The sequence below is a fragment of the Salmo salar genome, chromosome 13 (genome assembly GCF_965601325.2).
Source record: "Salmo salar chromosome 13, fSalSal1, whole genome shotgun sequence".
Taxonomy (NCBI): Eukaryota; Metazoa; Chordata; class Actinopteri; order Salmoniformes; family Salmonidae; genus Salmo; species Salmo salar.
The window spans coordinates 7,984,483-8,006,165 of record NC_138303.1 but is presented as its reverse complement, the minus strand read 5'-3'; the positions used below and the strand labels follow the sequence as shown (position 1 = coordinate 8,006,165).

At 41.7% G+C, this 21,683-nt stretch overlaps 1 protein-coding gene across 2 annotated transcripts in view; it reads right to left on the bottom strand.

Moving 5' to 3' along the window:
• Positions 1 to 21,683, bottom strand: part of LOC106566349 (FYVE, RhoGEF and PH domain-containing protein 1) — a 174,703-nt gene that overhangs the window by 23,440 nt on the left and 129,580 nt on the right. For both annotated transcript variants that reach the window (XM_045692846.2, XM_045692847.2), the window contains exons 7-8: positions 20,850 to 20,988; positions 16,487 to 16,545 (exon numbers count right to left, since the gene is read on the bottom strand). In XM_045692846.2, the coding sequence (XP_045548802.1) occupies positions 16,487 to 16,545; positions 20,850 to 20,988 (198 nt within the window). The remainder of the gene's footprint in view (positions 1 to 16,486; positions 16,546 to 20,849; positions 20,989 to 21,683) is intronic.

Genomic DNA, 21,683 nt, shown 5'->3' with positions numbered 1-21,683 from the left:
GTGTGTGTGTGTGTGTGTGGGTCAGTGCTACGCCGGTCAGCTGTTTGTTCCCCAGCACCCACCAGCAATTGCTAATAACTCGTCTGCAACCGCCCCAACTACGTATATGAGACAAAGTGAATAACCCACCTGCATCCAACCCTAACCCCTTAAATATAGAAAATATGCTGTAGGCTACAGTGAGAGACAGCAGAACGATTTCTTTTGCCTATAATTTCCAACATTTTGATAGGCTATTTGTGAGTCAACTTGTCTATAATTAGATCCATGAAGCTTCTCTTCTGTCATTATATGTTGCCTTATAAGAATAAACAAACCATTGAAGACTAAATAAATCCCTGCTCACCAGAATGATGTCATAAATGGATAGAATGGATGATGTCATAAATGGATAGAATGGATGATGTCATAAATGGATAGAATGAATGATGTCATAAACGGATAGAATGGATGATGTCATAAACGGATAGAATGAATGATGTCATAAACGGATAGAATGAATGATGTCATAAACGGGTAGAATGGATGATGTCATAAACGGATAGAATGGATGATGTCATAAATGGATAGAATGGATGATGTCATGAATGGATCAAATGAATGATGTCATAAATGGATAGAATGAATGATGTCATAAATGGATAGAATGGATGATGTCATAAATGGATAAAATGAATGATGTCATAAATGGATAGAATGGATGATGTCATAAATGGATAGAATGAATGATGTCATAAATGGATAGAATGAATGATGTCTGTAAAGTTTGTCTTCTCTTTCCTCTTTTCATCTCTGCATCTCTCACGCATAAAAAATGCTTAGGGACCGGGGAGAAAGAAAAGTACATCAATTTGATCAGTTTTAAGACTATGTGAGAGGTTATAGAGCTACAGTTAATATTATATTAGACTATGTGACAGGTTATAAACCTACAGTTAATATTATATTAGACAATATGAGAGGTTATAAACCTACAGTTAATATTATATTAGACTATGTGAGAGGTTATAAACCTACAGTTAATATTATATTAGACTATATGAGAGGTTATAAACCTACAGTTAATATTATATTAGACTATATGAGAGGTTATAGAGCTACAGTTAATATTATATTAGACTATATGAAAGGTAATGGACTGACAGTTAATATTATATTAGACTATATGAGAGGTTATAAACCTACAATTCATTTTATATTAGACTATGTGAGAGGTTATAAACCTACAGTTAATATTATATTAGACTATATGAGAGGTTATAAACCTACAGTTAATATTATATTATACTATGTGAGAGGTTATAAACCTACAGTTAATATTATATTAGACTATGTGACAGGTTATACACTTACAGTTCATATTATATTAGACAATATGAGAGGTTATAGACCAGAATTAATTTTATATTAGACTATGTGAGAGGTTATAAACCTAGAGTTAATATTATATTAGGCTATATGAGAGGTTATAAACCTACAGTTAATATTATATTAGACTATGTGAGAGGTTATAGAACTACAGTTAATATTATATTAGACTATATGAGAGGTTATAGACCAGAATTAATATTATATTAGACTATGTGAGAGGTTATAAACCTACAGTTAATATTATATTAGACTATGTGAGAGGTTATAAACCTACAGTTAATATTATATTAGACTATGTGAGAGGTTATAAACCTACAGTTAATATTATATTAGACTATGTGACAGGTTATAGACCAGAATTAATTTTATATTAGACTATGTGACAGGTTATAAACCTACAGTTAATATTATATTAGACTATATGAGAGGTTATAAACCTACAGTTAATATTATATTAGACTATGTGACAGGTTATAAACCTACAGATAATATTATATTAGACTATGTGAGAGGTTATAAACCTACAGTTAATATTATATTAGACTATGTGAGAGGTTATAAACCTAAAGTTAATACTATATTAGACTATGTGAGAGGTTATAAACCTACAGTTAATATTATATTAGACTATGTGACAGGTTATAGACCAGAATTAATTTCATATTAGACTATGTGACAGGTTATAAACCGACAGTTAATATTATATTAGACTATATGAGAGGTTATAAACCTACAGTTAATATTATATTAGACTATGTGACAGGTTATAAACCTACAGTTAATTTTATATTAGACTATGTGACAGGTTATAAACCTACAGTTAATATTAGACTATATGAGAGGTTATAAACCTACAGTTAATATTATATTAGACTATATGAGAGGTTATAAACCTACAGTTAATATTATATTAGACTATGTGACAGGTTATAAACCTACAGTTAATATTATATCAGACTATGTGAGAGGTTATAAACCTACAGTTAATATTATATTAGACTATATGAGAGGTTATAAACCTACAGTTAATACTATATTAGACTATGTGACAGGTTATAAACCTACAGTTAATATTATATTAGACTATGTGAGAGGTTATAAACCTACAGTTAATATTATATTATATGAGAAGTTATAAACCTACAATTAATATTATATTAGACTATGTGAGAGGTTATAAACCTACAGTTAATATAATATTAGACTATATGAGAGGTTATAAACCTACAGTTAGTCTAATATAATATTATGTGAGAGGTTATAAACCTACAGTTAATATTATATTAGACTATGTGACAGGTTATAAACCTACAGTTAATATTATATTAGACTATATGAGAGGTTATAGAACTACAGTTAATATTATATTAGACTATATGACAGGTTATAAACCTACAGTCAATATTATATTAGACTATGAGACAGGTTATAAACCTACAGTTGATATTATATTAGACTATGTGACAGGTTATAAACCTACAGTCATTGTCCAGATTTCAGTTAGGTTACTTACATTTAAACCATCTGAACAGTACAGCTCTCTTAACATGACATTTTGAAGTCCCTGTCAAACTACTGCTCTGGTCCTCTCTTCTATAACATCAGACTACTGTTCTGGTCCTCTCTTCTATAACAGACTACTGTTCTGGTCCTCTCTTCTATACCATTAGACTACTGTTCTGGTCCTCTCTTCTATACCATTAGACTACTGTTCTAGTCCTCTCTTCTATAACATTAGACTGCTGTTCTGGTCCTCTCTTCTATACCATTAGACTACTGTTCTGGTCCTCTCTTCTATAACATTAGACTACTGTTCTAGTCCTCTCTTCTATAACATTAGACTACTGTTCTGGTCCTCTCTTCAATACCATTACACTACTGTTCTGGTCCTCTCTTCAATACCATTAGACTACTGTTCTGGTCCTCTCTTCTATAACATTAGACTACTGTTCAGATCCTCTTCTATAACAGACTACAGTTCTGGTCCTCTCTTCTATAACAGACTGCTGTTCTGGTCCTCTCTTCTATACCATTAGACTACTGTTCTGATCCTCTTCTATAACAGACTGCTGTTCTGGTCCTCTCTTCTATACCATTAGACTACTGTTCTGGTCCTCTCTTCTATAACATTAGACTACTGTTCTGGTCCTCTCTTCTATACCATTAGACTACTGTTCTGGTCCTCTCTTCTATAACATTAGACTACTGTTCTGGTCCTCTCTTCTATACCATTAGACTACTGTTCTGGTCCTCTCTTCTATAACATTAGACTACTGTTCTGGTCCTCTGTTCTATACCATTAGACTACTGTTCTGGTCCTCTCTTCTATAACATTAGACTACTGTTCAGATCCTCTTCTATAACAGACTACTGTTCTGGTCCTCTCTTCTATAACAGACTACTGCTCTGTTCCTCTCTTCTATACCATCAGACTACTGTTCTGGTCCTCTCTTCTATAACATTAGACTACTGTTCTTGTCCTCTCTTCTATAACATTAGACTACTGTTCTGGTCCTCTCTTCTATAACATTAGACTACTGTTCTGGTCCTCTCTTCTATACCATTAGACTACTGTTCTGGTCCTCTCTTCTATACCATTAGACTACTGTTCTGGTCCTCTCTTCTATACCATCAGACTACTGTTCTGGTCCTCTCTTCTATACCATTAGACTACTGTTCTGGTCCTCTCTTCTATACCATTAGACTACTGTTCTGGTCCTCTCTTCTATACCATTAGACTACTGTTCTGGTCCTCTCTTCAATACCATTAGACTATTGTTCTGGTCCTCTCTTCTATAACATTAGACTACTGTTCAGATCCTCTTCTATAACAGAATACTGTTCTGGTCCTCTCTTCTATAACAGACTGCTGTTCTGGTCCTCTCTTCTATACCATTAGACTACTGTTCAGATCCTCTTCTATAACAGAATACTGTTCTGGTCCTCTCTTCTATAACAGACTGCTGTTCTGGTCCTCTCTTCTATACCATTAGACTACTGTTCTGGTCCTCTCTTCTATACCATTAGACTACTGTTCTGGTCCTCTCTTCTATACCATTAGACTACTGTTCTGGTCCTCTCTTCAATACCATTAGACTATTGTTCGGGTCCTCTCTTCTATAACATTAGACTACTGTTCAGATCCTCTTCTATAACAGAATACTGTTCTGGTCCTCTCTTCTATAACAGACTGCTGTTCTGGTCCTCTCTTCTATACCATTAGACTACTGTTCAGATCCTCTTCTATAACAGAATACTGTTCTGGTCCTCTCTTCTATAACAGACTGCTGTTCTGGTCCTCTCTTCTATACCATTAGACTACTGTTCTGGTCCTCTCTTCTATACCATTAGACTACTGTTCTGGTCCTCTCTTCTATACCATTAGACTACTGTTCTGGTCCTCTCTTCAATACCATTAGACTATTGTTCTGGTCCTCTCTTCTATAACATTAGACTACTGTTCAGATCCTCTTCTATAACAGAATACTGTTCTGGTCCTCTCTTCTATAACAGACTGCTGTTCTGGTCCTCTCTTCTATACCATTAGACTACTGTTCTGATCCTCTTCTATAACAGACTGCTGTTCTGGTCCTCTCTTCTATACCATTAGACTACTGTTCTGGCCCTCTCTTCTATAACATTAGACTACTGTTCTGGTCCTCTCTTCTATACCATTAGACTACTGTTCTGGTCCTCTCTTCTATAACATTAGACTACTGTTCTGGTCCTCTCTTCTATAACATTAGACTACTGTTCTGGTCCTCTCTTCTATACCATTAGACTACTGTTCTGGTCCTCTCTTCTATATAATTAGACTACTGTTCTGGTCCTCTCTTCTATACCATTAGACTACTGTTCTGGTCCTCTCTTCTATAACATTAGACTACTGTTCTGGTCCTCTCTTCTATACCAGACTACTGGTCTGGTCCTCTCTTCTATAACATCAGACTACTGTTCTGGTCCTCTCTTCTATAACATCAGACTACTGTTCTGGTCCTCTTCTATAACAGACTACTGCTCTGGTCCTCTCTTCTATACCATTAGACTACTGTTCTGGTCCTCTCTTCTATAACATTAGACTACTGTTCTGGTCCTCTCTTCTATAACATCAGACTACTGTTCTGGTCCTCTTCTATAACAGACTGCTGTTCTGGTCCTCTCTTCTATACCATTACACTACTGTTCTGGTCCTCTCTTCAATAACATTAGACGACTGTTCTGGTCCTCTCTTCTATACCATTAGACTACTGTTCTGGTCCTCTCTTCTATAACATTAGACTACTGTTCTGGTCCTCTCTTCTATACCATTAGACTACTGTTCTGGTCCTCTCTTCTATAACAGACTACTGTTCTGGTCCTCTCTTCTATACCAGACTACTGGTCTGGTCCTCTCTTCTATAACATCAGACTACTGTTCTGGTCCTCTCTTCTATAACATCAGACTACTGTTCTGGTCCTCTTCTATAACAGACTACTGTTCTGGTCCTCTCTTCTATAACATCAGACTACTGTTCTGGTCCTCTCTTCTATAACAGATGACTGTTCTGGTCCTCTCCTCTATAACATCAGACTACTGTTCTGGTCCTCTCTTCTATTACATTAGACTACTCCTCTGGTCCTCTCTTCTATAACAGACTACTGTTCTGGTCCTCTCTTCTATAACATCAGACTACTGTTCTGGTCCTCTCTTCTCTAACATACTACTGTTCTGGTCCTCTCTTCTATAACATCAGACTACTGTTCTGGTCCTCTCTTCTATAACAGACAACTGTTCTGGTCCTCCCTTCTATAACATCAGACTACTGGGAAGAAGCTAGCTAGCTAACGAAGAACAACAAAGAATATCTAGTTAACAGAAGAAAAGAAAGAGAAAATCAGGACAGAAGAAAAAGGATATCAAAGTGAAACAGTTCTCTAAAGACACAGGAGACAATAATACAAGAAACAACACTTCTGTAGCTTGTCAACTATGTGTCTGTCTATCCCTGTTCTCTCCTCTCTGCACAGGCCATACAAACGCTTCACACCGCGTGGCCGCTGCCACTCTAACCTGGTGGTCCCAGCGCGCACGACCCACGTGGAGTTCCAGGTCTCCGGCAGCCTCTGGAACTGCCGGTCTGCAGCCAACAAGGCTGAGTTCATCTCAGCCTATGCTACCCTCCAGTCCCTAGACTTCCTGGCGCTGACGGAAACATGGATTACCACAGATAACACTGCTACTCCTACTGCTCTCTCTTCGTCTGCCCACGTGTTCTCGCATACCCCTAGAGCATCGAGCCAGCGGGGTGGTGGCGCTGGAATCCTCATCTCTCCCAAGTGGACATTCTCTCTTTCTCCCCTGACCCATCTGTCTATCTCCTCATTTGAATTCCATGCTGTCACAGTTACCAGCCCTTTCAAGCTTAACATCCTTATCATTTATCGCCCTCCAGGTTCCCTTGGAGAGTTCATCAATGAGCTTGACGCCTTGATAAGTTCCTTTCCTGAGGATGGCTCACCTCTCACAGTTCTGGGTGACTTTAACCTCCCCACGTCTACCTTTGACTCATTCCTCTCTGCCTCCTTCTTTCCACTCCTCTCCTCTTTTGACCTCACCCTCTCACCTTCCCCCCCTACTCACAAGGCAGGCAATACGCTTGACCTCATCTTTACTAGATGCTGTTCTTCCACTAATATCATTGCAACTCCCCTCCAAATCTCCGACCACTACCTTGTATCCTTTTCCCTCTTGCTCTCATCCAACACTTCTCACTCTGCCCCTACTCGGATGGTATTGCGCCGTCCCAACCTTCGCTCTCTCTCTCCCGCTACTCTCTCCTCTTCCATCCTATCATCTCTTCCCTCTGCTCAAACCTTCTCCAACCTATCTCCTGATTCTGCCTCCTCAACCCTCCTCTCCTCCCTTTCTGCATCCTTTGATTTTCTCTGTCCCCTATCCTCCAGGCCGGCTCGGTCCTCCCCTCCTGCTCCGTGGCTCGACGACTCACTACGAGCTCACAGAACAAGGCTCCGGGCAGCCGAGCGGAAATGGAGGAAAACTCGCCTCCCTGCGGACCTGGCATCCTTTCACTCACTCCTCTCTACATTCTCCTCTTCTGTCTCTGCTGCTAAAGCCACTTTCTACCACTCTAAATTCCAAGCATCTGCCTCTAACCCTAGGAAGCTCTTTGCTACCTTCTCCTCCCTCCTGAATCCTCCTCCCCCCCCCCCTCCTCCCTCTCTGCGGATGACTTCGTCAACCATTTTGAAAAGAAGGTTGACGATATCCGATCCTCGTTTGCTAAGTCAAACGACACCGCTGGTCCTGCTCACACTGCCCTACCCTGTGCTTTGACCTCTTTCTCCCCTCTCTCTCCAGATGAAATCTCGCGTCTTGTGACGGCCGGCCGCCCAACAACCTGCACACTTGACCCTATCCCCTCCTCTCTTCTCCAGACCATTTCCGGAGACCTTCTCCCCTTCCTCACCTCGCTCATCAACTCATCCTTGACCGCTGGCTACGTCCCTTCCGTCTTCAAGAGAGCGAGAGTTGCACCCCTTCTGAAAAAACCTACACTCGATCCCTCCGATGTCAACAACTACAGACCAGTATCCCTTCTTTCTTTTCTCTCCAAAACTCTTGAACGTGCCGTCCTTGGCCAGCTCTCCTGCTATCTCTCTCAGAATGACCTTCTTGATCCTAATCAGTCAGGTTTCAAGACTGGGCATTCAACTGAGACTGCTCTTCTCTGTGTCACGGAGGCTCTCCGCACTGCTAAAGCTAACTCTCTCTCCTCTGCTCTCATCCTTCTAGACCTATCTGCTGCCTTTGATACTGTGAACCATCAGATCCTCCTCTCCACCCTCTCCGAGTTGGGCATCTCCGGCGTGGCCCACGCTTGGATTGCGTCCTACCTGACAGGTCGCTCCTACCAGGTGGCGTGGCGAGAATCTGTCTCCGCACCATGCGCTCTCACCACTGGTGTCCGCCAGGGCTCTGTTCTAGGCCCTCTCCTATTCTCGCTATACACCAAGTCACTTGGCTCTGTCATATCCTCACATGGTCTCTCCTATCATTGCTATGCAGACGACACACAATTAATCTTCTCCTTTCCCCCTTCTGATAACCAGGCGGCGAATCGCATCTCTGCATGTCTGTCAGACATATCAGTGTGGATGACGGATCACCAGCTCAAGCTGAACCTCGGCAAGACGGAGCTGCTCTTCCTCCCGGGGAAGGACTGCCCGTTCCATGATCTCGCCATCACGGTTGACAACTCCCTTGTGTCCTCCTCCCAGAGTGCTAAGAACCTTGGCGTGATCCTGGACAACACCCTGTCGTTCTCCACTAACATCAAGGCGGTGACCCGATCCTGTAGGTTCATGCTCTACAACATTCGCAGAGTACGACCCTGCCTCACACAGGAAGCGGCGCAGGTCCTAATCCAGGCACTTGTCATCTCCCGTCTGGATTACTGCAACTCGCTGTTGGCTGGGCTCCCTGCCTGTGCCATTAAACCCCTACAACTCATCCAGAACGCCGCAGCTCGTCTGGTGTTCAACCTTCCCAAGTTCTCTCACGTCACCCCGCTCCTCCGCTCTCTCCACTGGCTTCCAGTTGAAGCTCGCATCCGCTACAAGACCTACGGAGCTGTGAAGGGAACGGCACCTCCATACCTTCAGGCTCTGATCAGGCCCTACACCCAAACAAGGGCACTGCGTTCATCCACCACTGGCCTGCTGGCCCCCCTACCTCTGAGGAAGCACAGTTCCCGCTCAGCCCAGTCAAAACTGTTCGCTGCTCTGGCACCCCAATGGTGGAACAAGCTCCCTCACGACGCCAGGACAGCGGAGTCAATCACCACCTTCCGGAGACACCTGAAACCCCACCTCTTTAAGGAATACCTAGGATAGGATAAAGTAATCCTTCTAACCCCCCCCCCCCCCCCCCTTAAAAGATTTAGATGCACTATTGTAAAGTGGTTGTTCCACTGGATATCATAAGGTGAATGCACCATTTTGTAAGTCGCTCTGGATAAGAGCATCTGCTAAATGACTTAAATGTAATGTAAATGTACTGTTCTGGTCCTCTCTTCTATAACATTAGACTACTCCTCTGGTCCTCTCTTCCATAACAGACTACTGTTCTGGTCCTCTCTTCTATACCATCAGACTACTGTTCTGGTCCTCTCTTCTATAACATTAGACTACTGCTCTGGTCCTCTCTTCTATAACATTAGACTACTGCTCTGGTCCTCTCTTCTATAACAGACTACTGCTCTGGTCCTCTCTTCTATAACATCAGACTACTGCTCTGGTCCTCTCTTCTATAACATCTGACTACTGTTCTGGTCCTCTCTTCTATAACAGACTACTGTTCTGGTCCTCTCTTCTATAACATTAGACTACTGTTCTGGTCCTCTCTTCTATAACATTAGACTACTGTTCTGGTCCTCTCTTCTATAACATAAGACTACTGTTCTGGTCCTCTCTTCTATAACATTAGACCACTGTTCTGGTCCTCTCTTCTATAACAGACTACTGTTCTGGTCCTCTCTTCTATACCATTAGACTACTGTTCTGGTCCTCTCTTCTATAACATCAGACTACTGCTCTGGTCCTCTCTTCTATAACATTAGACTACTGCTCTGGTCCTCTCTTCTATAACAGACTATTGCTCTGGTCCTCTCTTCTATAACATCAGACTACTGCTCTGGTCCTCTCTTCTATAACATCAGACTACTGTTCTGGTCCTCTCTTCTATAACATTAGACTACTGTTCTGGTCCTCTCTTCTATAACAGACTACTGTTCTGGTCCTCTCTTCTATAACAGACTACTGCTTAGTCCTCTCTTCTATAACAGACTACTGTTCTGGTCCTCTCTTCTATAACATCAGACTACTGTTCTGGTCCTCTCTTCTATAACATCAGACTACTGTTCTGGTCCTCTCTTCTATAACATAAAACTACTGTTCTGGTCCTCTCTTCTATAACAATAGAACACTGTTCTGGTCCTCTCTTCCATAACAGACTACTGTTCTGGTCCTCTCTTCTATAACATCAGACTACTGTTCTGGTCCTCTCTTCTATAACAGACTACTGTTCTGGTCCTCTCTTCTATAACATTAGACTACTGTTCTGGTCCTCTCTTCTATAACATCAGACTACTGTTCTGGTCCTCTCTTCTATAACATTAGACCACTGTTCTGGTCCTCTCTTCTATAACATCAGACTACTGTTCTGGTCTTCTCATCTATAACATCCGACTACTGTTCTGGTCCTCTCTTCTATAACATCAGACTACTCTTCTGGTCCTCTCTTCTATAACATCAGACTACTGTTCTGGTCCTCTCTTCTATAACAGACTACTGTTCTGGTACTCTCTTCTATAACATCAGACTACTGTTCTGGTCCTCTCTTCTATAACATCAGACTACTGTTCTGGTCCTCTCTTCTATAACAGACTACTGTTCTGGTCCTCTCTTCTATACCAGACTACTGTTCTGGTCCTCTCTTCTATAACATCAGACTACTGTTCTGGTCGTCTCTTCTATAACATCAGACTACTGTTCTGGTCCTCTCTTCTATAACATCAGACTACTGTTCTGGTCCTCTCTTCTGTAACCGACTACTGTTCTGGTCCTCTCTTCTATAACAGACTACTGTTCTGGTCCTCTCTTCTATACCAGACTACTGTTCTGGTCCTCTCTTCTATAACATCAGACTACTGTTCTGGTCCTCTCTTCTATAACATCAGACTACTGTTCTGGTCCTCTCTTCTATACCCGACTACTGTTCTGGTCCTCTCTTCTATAACATTAGACTACTGTTCTGGTCCTCTCTTCTATAACATTAGACTACTGCTCTGGTCCTCTCTTCTATAACATCAGACTACTGTTCTGGTCCTCTTCTATAACAGACTACTGCTCTGGTCCTCTGTTCTATAATAGACTACTGTTCTGGTCCTCCCTTCTATAACATCAGACTACTGTTCTGGTCCTCTCTTCTATAACAGACTACTGTTCTGGTCCTCTCTTCTATAACATTAGACCACTGTTCTGGTCCTCTCTTCTATAACAGACTACTGTTCTGGTCCTCTCTTCTATAACATTAGACTACTGTTCTGGTCCTCTCTTCTATAACAGACTACTGTTCTGGTCCTCTCTTCTATAACATTAGACCACTGTTCTGGTCCTCTCTTCTATAACAGACTACTGTTCTGGTCCTCTCTTCTATAACATTAGACTACTGTTCTGGTCCTCTCTTCTATAACAGACTACTGTTCTGGTCCTCTCTTCTATAACATTAGACTACTGTTCTGGTCCTCTCTTCTATAACATTAGACTACTGTTCTGGTCCTCTCTTCTATAACATTAGACTACTGTTCTGGTCCTCTCTTCTATACCATCAGACTACTGTTCTGGTCCTCTCTTCAATACCATTAGACTACTGTTCTGGTCCTCTCATCTATACCATTAGACTACTGTTCTGGTCCTCTCTTCTATAACATTAGACTACTGTTTTGGTCCTCTCTTCTATAACATTAGACTACTGTTCTGGTCCTCTCATCTATACCATTAGACTACTGTTCTGGTCCTCTCTTCTATACCATTAGACTACTGTTCTGGTCCTCTCTTCTATAACAGACTACTGTTCTGGTCCTCTCTTCTATAACATCAGACTACTGTTCTGGTCCTCTCTTCTATAACAGACTACTTTTCTGGCCCTCTCTTCTAGAACATTAGACTACTGTTCTGGTCCTCTCTTCTATAACATCAGACTACTGTTCTGGTCCTCTCTTCTATTTGTTTTCAACTCTCCAGTTGTTCTCTTATCCAATTAAGCTCTTACATTGTTCTTTTTGCCTCAGTGGATCGATGTAAACTATTTCTGCTCAAGTTTCTTAAAGCATTTAGCGATTGGCGTGTATTTGGAGCGTTACAGTTAAGCCCTAAAGCTTATAGGCTTATGTCACGGCCCCTCCTCTGCAGTGCAGTGGCGGTTCCTCCTGCAGGCAGAGGAGGGTCGTTAGTGATTGGAGCTGGTGTGATTGGAGCCACCTGGGCTCAGGGTATTTAACAAACTGCTCCTCTAACCTCCTTGGCTTGCTCTCTCTCTCTCTGCTCCTCCAGGTATGATCCTGTTTTGTTTGTTCCATTGTAGTTTTAGGTAGTTTCCCCTCAGTCATATTCACACTGTCACGTCCTGACCAGTAAAGGGGGTTATTTGTTATTGTAGTTTGGTCAGGGCGTGGCAGGGGGTGTTTGTTTTATGTGTTTCGGGGTTTTTGGGTTATGTTCTATGTTAGTATATTTCTATGTTGGTTCTAGTATGTCTATTCCTATGTTTAAGTTTATTGGGTTGACCTTCAATTGGAGGCAGCTGTTCCTCATTGCCTCTAATTGAAGGTCCTATTTAGTAGAGGGGGTGTTTTTTTTCTCCTGTGTTTTGTGGGTGGTTGTTTCCTGTTTTGTGTATGTTGCACCTGACGGGACTGTTTACTGTCGTTTAGTTATTTTGTTGTTGTAGAGTTAAAATAAAGTCATTATGAGCACGTCACACGCAGCTTCTTGGTCACGTTAAGACCTACGTTACACACACACACACACACACACACACACACACACACACAGATTCATGCATCCCTGCACTTTACATACACCCTACATTATGACATTTCCACACCTCATTCCTTTTTCTTTGTTTAAAGTTAATAGTTTTTGGTTTATAATAAAGAACCTTTTTGATTGGCCTATCCCTGTTGTTCGTGTCCCCTCATTTTTGCCACAGGCTATGAGCCGGCCTGTGACACTTATGCTACGCATTAACGCTATATAAACATAATGAAAGAAAAACCTCAATGTAACATATCGTTTAGATATCAATTACACAATAATTATACATCTATGGATTTTTAACGTATTGTTCTCTCTTTATTCAACCCGCCCGCCACCCAGATATAACAGCGGAGACTGTGGGTTATGAGCAGTGGCTGTCACGTCCTGACCAATATTTAGGTATTAGTTGTATAATATTTGGTCAGGAGGTATATTTGTTTTGTATTATGGGGTTTTTGTGTGTGGTGTAGTGGGGTGTGTTAGTGCTTGGTCTAGGTTCTAGGGTTGTTTTTCTATGTATAGTTAATTGGGGTTGGACTCCCAATTGAAGGCAGGTGTGTTGAGTTGCCTTTGATTGGGAGTCCTATATAGTAGGGTGTGTTTGTCTTTGTGTTTCGTGGGTAGTTGTTTTTTGCACTGCTAGGTATAGCCTGCGAAACTATCATTCGTTGTTCTTGTTTTCTTGTTTTCACGTGTTCTCATTCATTTAATAAATTATGATGTTGAACACGCAACCGCTGCGTATTGGTCCACTTTCTCCAACGATGATTTCGCTATATCGTCTGGCGACGAAGAAATCCGTGACAGTGGCGACCCGTCATTCATGTTTTGAGCCTCGCCTGTTAAGCTAAAAAATAAAAAATCATATATATATATATATATATATATTTTTTTTTTCATGTTATTTTGGCATTAATACGTGTCACATTCAGTTTACAAACATTGTAAAAAAAAATACAAATCTTAGCTAGCAAGCTAGCAGTCATCATCATGAATCAAGTTGACAATCTACTGGCAAATCTTTTTTAATCCTTGTCATATGAAGAGAAATGTTTAAGAGAAATTATAGACAAAATGTATCGGTGCTCATCGGCCATTGGACAGAAATATTACACAACAAGTTGAAAATCGCCTTATTCAACAACGAGTGGTTTGGAAGGAATCAGTGGCTAACTGCAAGCGTTGCAAAGCAATCACTAGCCTGCTATTCAGTGGAGTGGGTGTGTGGTTCAAATTTGGGTTTAAGGGTCTCTTTTCCAAGCTTAAAAGGATAAACACTCAACATTGGCCATGCTGTCAATCCAGCACGACTTCTGCAGCGTTCAAAACAACTGGAAACTCTGAACTGGGAAATCTCAGACTTCAGTGAGTTCAAGACAACTGGGAACTCTGAACTGGGAAATCTCAGACTTCAGTGAGTTCAAGACAACTGGGAACTCTTGAAAAAAAAAACGTTCTCCGACTGGGGAAATCCGTTTTGAAAGGTCATAAGGTCATCCAACTCGGAATTCCAAGTCAGGAACTCGGGCCTCTTTCTCGAGCTCCAACTTGAAGATCACTGACGTCATGATTCAACCTAGTTTGTCAATCTCAATTGTCAGTAAAAAGCAATTTTTTTTAAGCAAGTCAGCCATATCAGCTATGTTTTTTTTAAAAGGTAGTAAATGAGGCTGAATGAACTGTTTCGCTGCCAGACAAGGCACCGCTGATAATCAGGTGTAGCAGTGGTAAGGTGTTGGGACTCTGCTGATAGTCAGGTGTATCAGTGGTAAGGTGTTGGGACTCTGCTGATAACCAGGTGTAACAGTGGTAAGGTGTTGGGACTCTGCTGATAGACAGGTGTATCAGTGGTAAGGTGTTGGGACTCTGCTGATAGACAGGTGTAGCAGTGGTAAGGTGTTGGGACTCTGCTGATAACCAGGTGTAACAGTGGTAAGGTGTTGTGCTGATAGACAGGTGTAACAGTGGTAAGGTGTTGGGACTCTGCTGATAACCAGGTGTAGCAGTGGTAAGGTGTTGGGACTCTGCTGTTGGAACTCTGCTGTTGGGACAGCTTTATGTAGGCCCTAGCAGTTTGTGGGCACCGTTTGTCACCGTTACAGTGCAATTAATGTATTGTTTACTTTTGTGTTGTGTTGTGTAGTGCCTTTGCTGGCATGCACAGATTTTTTTGTTGTTGTTGAGTTTGCCCCACCAAGATTTACATGTTAAAATCGCCATTGATTATGAATCAACCTACAGATCACTAGTGAGGGTGGGTTCTGCAGTGTGACCTGTTAAAGGACTCACCATCTTTCTGATGGCTTGGTTGGAGAGCTCATCAGCTGTTAAAGGACTCACCATCTTTCTGATGGCTTTGTTGGAGTGCTCATCAGCTGTTAAAGGACTCACCATCTTTCTGATGGCTGTGTTTCAGTGCTCTGCAGCTGTTAAAGGACTCACCATCTTTCTGATGGCTGTGTTTCAGTGCTCTGCAGCTGTTAAAGGACTCACCATCTTTCTGATGGCTGTGTTGGAGTGCTCTGCAGCTGTTAAAGGACTCACCATCTTTCTGATGGCTGTGTTTCAGTGCTTTGCAGCTGTTAAAGGACTCACCATCTTTCTGATGGCTGTGTTGGAGTGCTCTGCAGCTGTTAAAGGACTCACCATCTTTCTGATGGCTGTGTTGGAGTGCTCTGCAGCTGTTAAAGGACTCACCATGTTTCTGATGGCTGTGTTTCAGTGCTCTACAGCTGTTAAAGGACTCACCATCTTTCTGATGGCTGTGTTGGAGTGCTCTGCAGCTGTTAAAGGACTCACCATCTTTCTGATGGCTGTGTTGGAGTGCTCTGCAGCTGTTAAAGGACTCACAATCTTTCTGATGGCTGTGTTGGAGTGCTCTGCAGCTGTTAATTAAAGGACTCACCATCTTTCTGATGGCTGTGTTGGAGTGCTCTGCAGCTGTTAAAGGACTCACCATCTTTCTGTTGGCTGTGTTGGAGTGCTCTGCAGCTGTTAAAGGACTCACCATCTTTCTGATGGCTGTGTTGGAGTGCTCTGCAGCTGTTAAAGGACTCACCATCTTTCTGATGGCTGTGTTGGAGTGCTCTGCAGCTGTTAAAGGACTCACCATCTTTCTGATGGCTGTGTTGGAGTGCTCTGCAGCTGTTAAAGGACTCACAATCTTTCTGATGGCTGTGTTGGAGTGCTCTGCAGCTGTTAAAGGACTCACCATCTTTCTGATGGCTGTGTTGGAGTGCTCTGCAGCTGTTAAAGGACTCACCATCTTTCTGTTGGCTGTGTTGGAGTGCTCTGCAGCTGTTAAAGGACTCACCATCTTTCTGATGGATGTGTTGGAGTGCTCTGCAGCTGTTAAAGGACTCACCATCTTTCTGATGGCTGTGTTTCAGTGCTCTGCAGCTGTTAAAGGACTCACCATCTTTCTGATGACTGTGTTGGAGTGCTCTGCAGCTGTTAAAGGACTCACCATCTTTCTGATGGCTGTGTTGGAGTGCTCTGCAGCTGTTAAAGGACTCACCATCTTTCTGATGGCTGTGTTGGAGTGCTCTGCAGCTGTGGCGATCAACTCCAGAGATTCTGAAAAGACACAACAGAGATTTTGTTACGACAACAAACAAAAAAAAACAGTTTTAAATACTAACTTGCTCCTTTGAGCTCATATTCCTGCATTTCCCTTGAACATATTGGAAGTAATAATATATAATATATATTTTTTAGTATAATAATATATTTTTATTTGTATAGTTATTTTCATATCATAGAACACTCAAACTCAACTCTGGACCTCGAAGCCAGTTCCACTTCCTTTTTCCAGTGTTCCACTCTAATTAGACCAGTGACACCAGGTGTGTGGAATTAATTACCAGGTAAAACAGAAAGCCAACACGCTCCAGACCTCATAGGGTAAGAGTTGAATACTCCTGGCACTGCGAGTCTCAGAGTGGTTCACAATAGGACGACGACATAGTGTCCACCTGCCAAAAAAAAAAAACTATCTCCCCTTGCATTATAATGAGATTCAATGAACTCTAACTTTCGTTGCTAGGAATGTTGCTAGAACTCGTAAAATTCTGCCCGGATTACATAATAAACCTAAGTACCCATTGCTTTGTTGGTTGCTTGGCTCTATTTGACTTTGTAGTGGTCTCGGAGGACGGAGGATGCGGCCAGTTCTAGTTCACCTCATAACATCTCGCTTGGTCTGCGCAAATGTACTACCTCAGAATCGCTCTCCAAGGACGGTGACTACCTACTGATTCATACTGACTGAAAAGACTGAAAAGACAACACTCTTTCTTTACCCTATATTTGTCTTTATATAAGAAAAGGTTGTTAAATAGGAAGAAATAATTGAATCTGTTTTTAGATTGATTTTTAGATTTGACGTTGTTAGCCCTTACAAAAATGAATTTGTTGCGGCAAACTTCCTGCAGGTTTGTGACAAATTATTCTGTAAACTAAATAGTGTGCCAGAAAATATTCCCAGAAGTTTGCAAATGTTGTTACTAGTTGTTAAATCTGTTGCACTAGTGGCAAACAGTTCACCAGAGTTTTTTTTTTCTTCTTTCTTTTCTGGCAGACAAATCTCTCAAGATTCAATTTGATTCTGCGGCAAACCTGTGGAAACAAGATCCAAGACTAGTAACCGTTGACCCATCAGGGGGATTAGAAACATTTGTTGGAAAATGGAGAAGCATGCTATTTTCTCCTGCCACCAGCGCGTCAAGTCCACCAGACTACTTCCAAGTAATCTAGTGCGACTGAGTCACTGACGAGTGGAAAACGACATATGTTGTTTAGACAGATTTAAGGGTGTTTTTGGCTGATGAAAACACAAAGTTAACAAATGTTATGAATTTGATGATCCATCAGGGTAAAATAGGTCGTCCTATCATAATTAGGTAGCTAGCTAGTTATCTCTGGCTGTGCTAACCTTAGCATCGCGATCATGCTCGCAACGCTAGCGTACTGAAGTGTTGTCGCGGAATCTAACTAAATGCATGGCTTTTATCGACGTTTGGCTAGCTAACTAACTATGTCAGAGGTTGAGACCTTCTCATTGTTTTGGATTTGGAAATCCAACCACTGTAATAGAATGGCTCAGGGGCTGTGTGTATTTTCATTTAACCTTTATTTAACATGGCAAGTCAGTTAAGAACCAATTCTTAATGAATCCCACTCTCCTCATCCTCTACCTCTTTTGCTCCTCTCCCTCCTCCAGAGATGATATTTTGCATCTATTGACGTCTGATTGCCCAACAATCTGCCCACTCATCCCATCCCCATCTCTGGAGGCCTCCTTCCATTTCCACCTCCCTCATCAACCCCTCTGACATCATATCCTTTCTCTTCTGTCCGCCATTAACATTATTGAATTATATATATATATTTTTTTTTACATACCTGATCTACCTGTAACCTGTGTGTTCGCTTGTTTACGTCTCTGTCTCCTACCCTTTAACTCCTGTTCTCCAGGACCTAGGGGGTTCTGCCCAACACCCAGACATGGATCCACCTGATGTCCTCCATTACCAACCACCCTCCAACTTTTCATTACATTGGCTACAGCTACTGTTGTTGTCATTATCTGATAAGAAAGTTTTCTTGCTTTATCATACTGGGCACATACATAATATGTGAGATAAACAGATGAACTAAAAAACACTAGCACTGCAAACACTCAGAAGAAAGAGCGCAGCAGTGCCTGGACTTCGCCGTCTCCCTCTTCAAGTCCCCGAGACTGGCTGCCTGTTGATAACAAATGACAGGCAGAACCTCCCACCCACACAGCATCCTCCTCTCCTCTCTATTCTACACACCAGAATGCAGTATTTCAGTCTGATTGCCATGTGAGTATACAAAAAATATAAATGAATGACACACCTGTAACACAGAAATCTTAAATATTGCCAGGTTGGTTTTCACAGCTGTTTCACAAGGAGCTCAGTGTTGTAAATTTGTAACATATACCTTCTTGGTATTTGTTTGTTCCACATTATTCATTGTTGTATCCAAGAAACTACAATAGGTACATATATATTCAACCACAAGGGTGTACTAACGAGCTATTGGAGATACACATAAAAAAAAAATCATAACACAGAATTGTAGATGAGGGATGTATGTTTATTTTTTATTTAACCTTTATTTTACTAGGCAAGTCAGATGCTGAAAAAAAAAAACATGACAGCCTTGACTAGCCAGTGTATATCAAATGGATTTGCAGATGAATGGAGTGTAAATTAGCTGACTTTCTGATCTGTAAGGTAAGTAACTTTAACGTGTTAAGCAGATTACACGTCTTCTTTCCTATTTCCCGAAATGTAGCAACGTTTTAAGACGTGGATTTCATGTTGTTGAAATGTTAAAGGTGCAATATGCAGAAATTGCTCTGTCATTTCCTGGTTGCTAAAATTTCTAATAATTTTTGTTTATGTGACAAAACAAGCAATTCATAGTGTAGAGAATCATTGTACAATCTAAACGGCTGTAAAATATATTTTCAATAACCGTAAATGTATTAACAGCTGTTTGAAGCTGGTGTACAAAAGTAAAAGACGCAAAACAGAAACTTAAAGAAACGGGAAGCATAGAAATAGCCCACCTAGAACAGATCTACCACTTGTTAGACTTGCTTTCAATGAGAATGACAGATCTATAACTCACATTTCTATGTGAATTCAGTCGGGTCTCCCAAAAAGTTACATATTGCAAAGTACCCAAAAGTACTGTAGTTTGAAGTAATGTTTTAATCTTCTTAGCTAAACAAAGCTCATTTAAACAGTGACATTGTAGTGGAAATCAGCTTGGTTTGCATAGCGGGGATGAAAATAACGTAATTTTGACTGTAATGATCTCCAAAATTCGACACATTAGGTCATCACACTGTTGATATAGTGTAAACGATGCAGGGGGACATATTGATGGGCTTTCTCTATTTTAAAGTAGTTCCATTTCTTCTTCAACTACTTCTATGAGTTGGTAAACAAACTGAAATGGTGCATACTGCCCCCTGGAGGATGTTGTCGGAACAGGTATAAAGACAAGGTTGGTGATTTACTGCCCCCTGGGGGGTGTTGTCTGAACAGGTATAAAGACAAGGTTGGTGATTTACTGCCCCCTGGGGGGTGTTGTCTGAATAGGTATAAAGACGAAGTTGGTGATTTACTGCCCCCTGGAGGATGTTGTCTGAACAGGTATAAAGATGAGGTTGGTGATTTACTGCCCCCTGGAGGGTGTTGTCTGAACAGGTATCAAGCCAAGGTTGGTGATTTACTGCACCCTGGAGGATGTTGTCTGAACAGGTATAAAGACAAGGTTGGTGATTTACTGCCCCCTGGAGGGTGATGTCTGAACAGGTATAAAGATGAGGTTGGTGATTTACTGCCCCCTGGAGGATGATGTCTGAACAGGTATAAAGACAAGGTTGGGGATTTACTGCCCCCTGGAGGGTGATGTCTGAACAGGTATAAAGATGAGGTTGGTGATTTACTGCCCCCTGGAGGATGTTGTCTGAACAGGTATAAAGACAAGGTTGGGGATTTACTGCCCCCTGGAGTTATGGAATGTTTGAAGAGTAGTTTCAATCATTGGCTGACCCTTTCTGCTGACCTGGAAGGAATTTTGTGATTCTTCATTAACTCAGGTCCCACCCAGTTGACTAATAGTCAAAGCGCTCAATGGAGTTGCATCCAGAGCTGACTTTCTAGCAGTCTGCAGCAGCACAAACTGCACAAACAACACTGAAATGAGACACAATGTGAAGGGTGTGTGTGTGTGTGTGTGTGTGTGTGTGTGTGTGTGTGTGTGTGTGTGTGTGTGTGTGTGTGTGTGTGTATAGCAGTGCATGACGCAGGGCCGGGATGGGTTCCAACACTCACTCTGTGCATCCTTAAAGTCATCATGGTCACCAGGTAGACGGTGCAGGTAGTCTTTCAGCAGCAGCTCGTAGCGAGGGATCCTCTGAACCGGCTCCAACATGTGGTGCTGTAGGGTCAGGTTACCACAGCGCTCCTCTCTCTGAGGACACACAGACACACACACACACACACACACACACGCATACACACACACACACACACACACACACACACACACACACACACACACACACACACACACACAGACGCATATACACACACACACAGACACACACACACACACACACAGACACACACGCGCACGTGCACACATACACGCACGCACGCACACGCACACACACACACACAGACACAGACGCATATACACACACACACAGACACACACACACACACACAGACGCATATACACACACACACACACACACACACACAGACACACACACACACACACACACACAGACACACACACACACACACACACACAGGAAGCTGTTGAGCGTGAAAAATCCAGCAGCGTTGCAGTTCTTCACACAAACCGGTGGGTCTGGCACCTACTACCATAACCTTTTCAAAGGCATTTTAATATTTTGTCTTGCCCATTCACCCTCTGCATGGCACACAATCCATGTCTAAATTGTCTCAAGGCACAAAAAAAAAAAAATCCTTCCCTAACCAGTGTACTCCTCTTTATCTACACCAGGGGTTCCCCAACTGGCAGCCTGTGATTTTATATGGCCTGTGAAAGTATTCAGACCCCTTGACTTTTTTCCCACATTTTGTTACGTTACAGCCTCATTCTAAAATGGATTCCATTAAGAAAGGGAGAAGGGCATT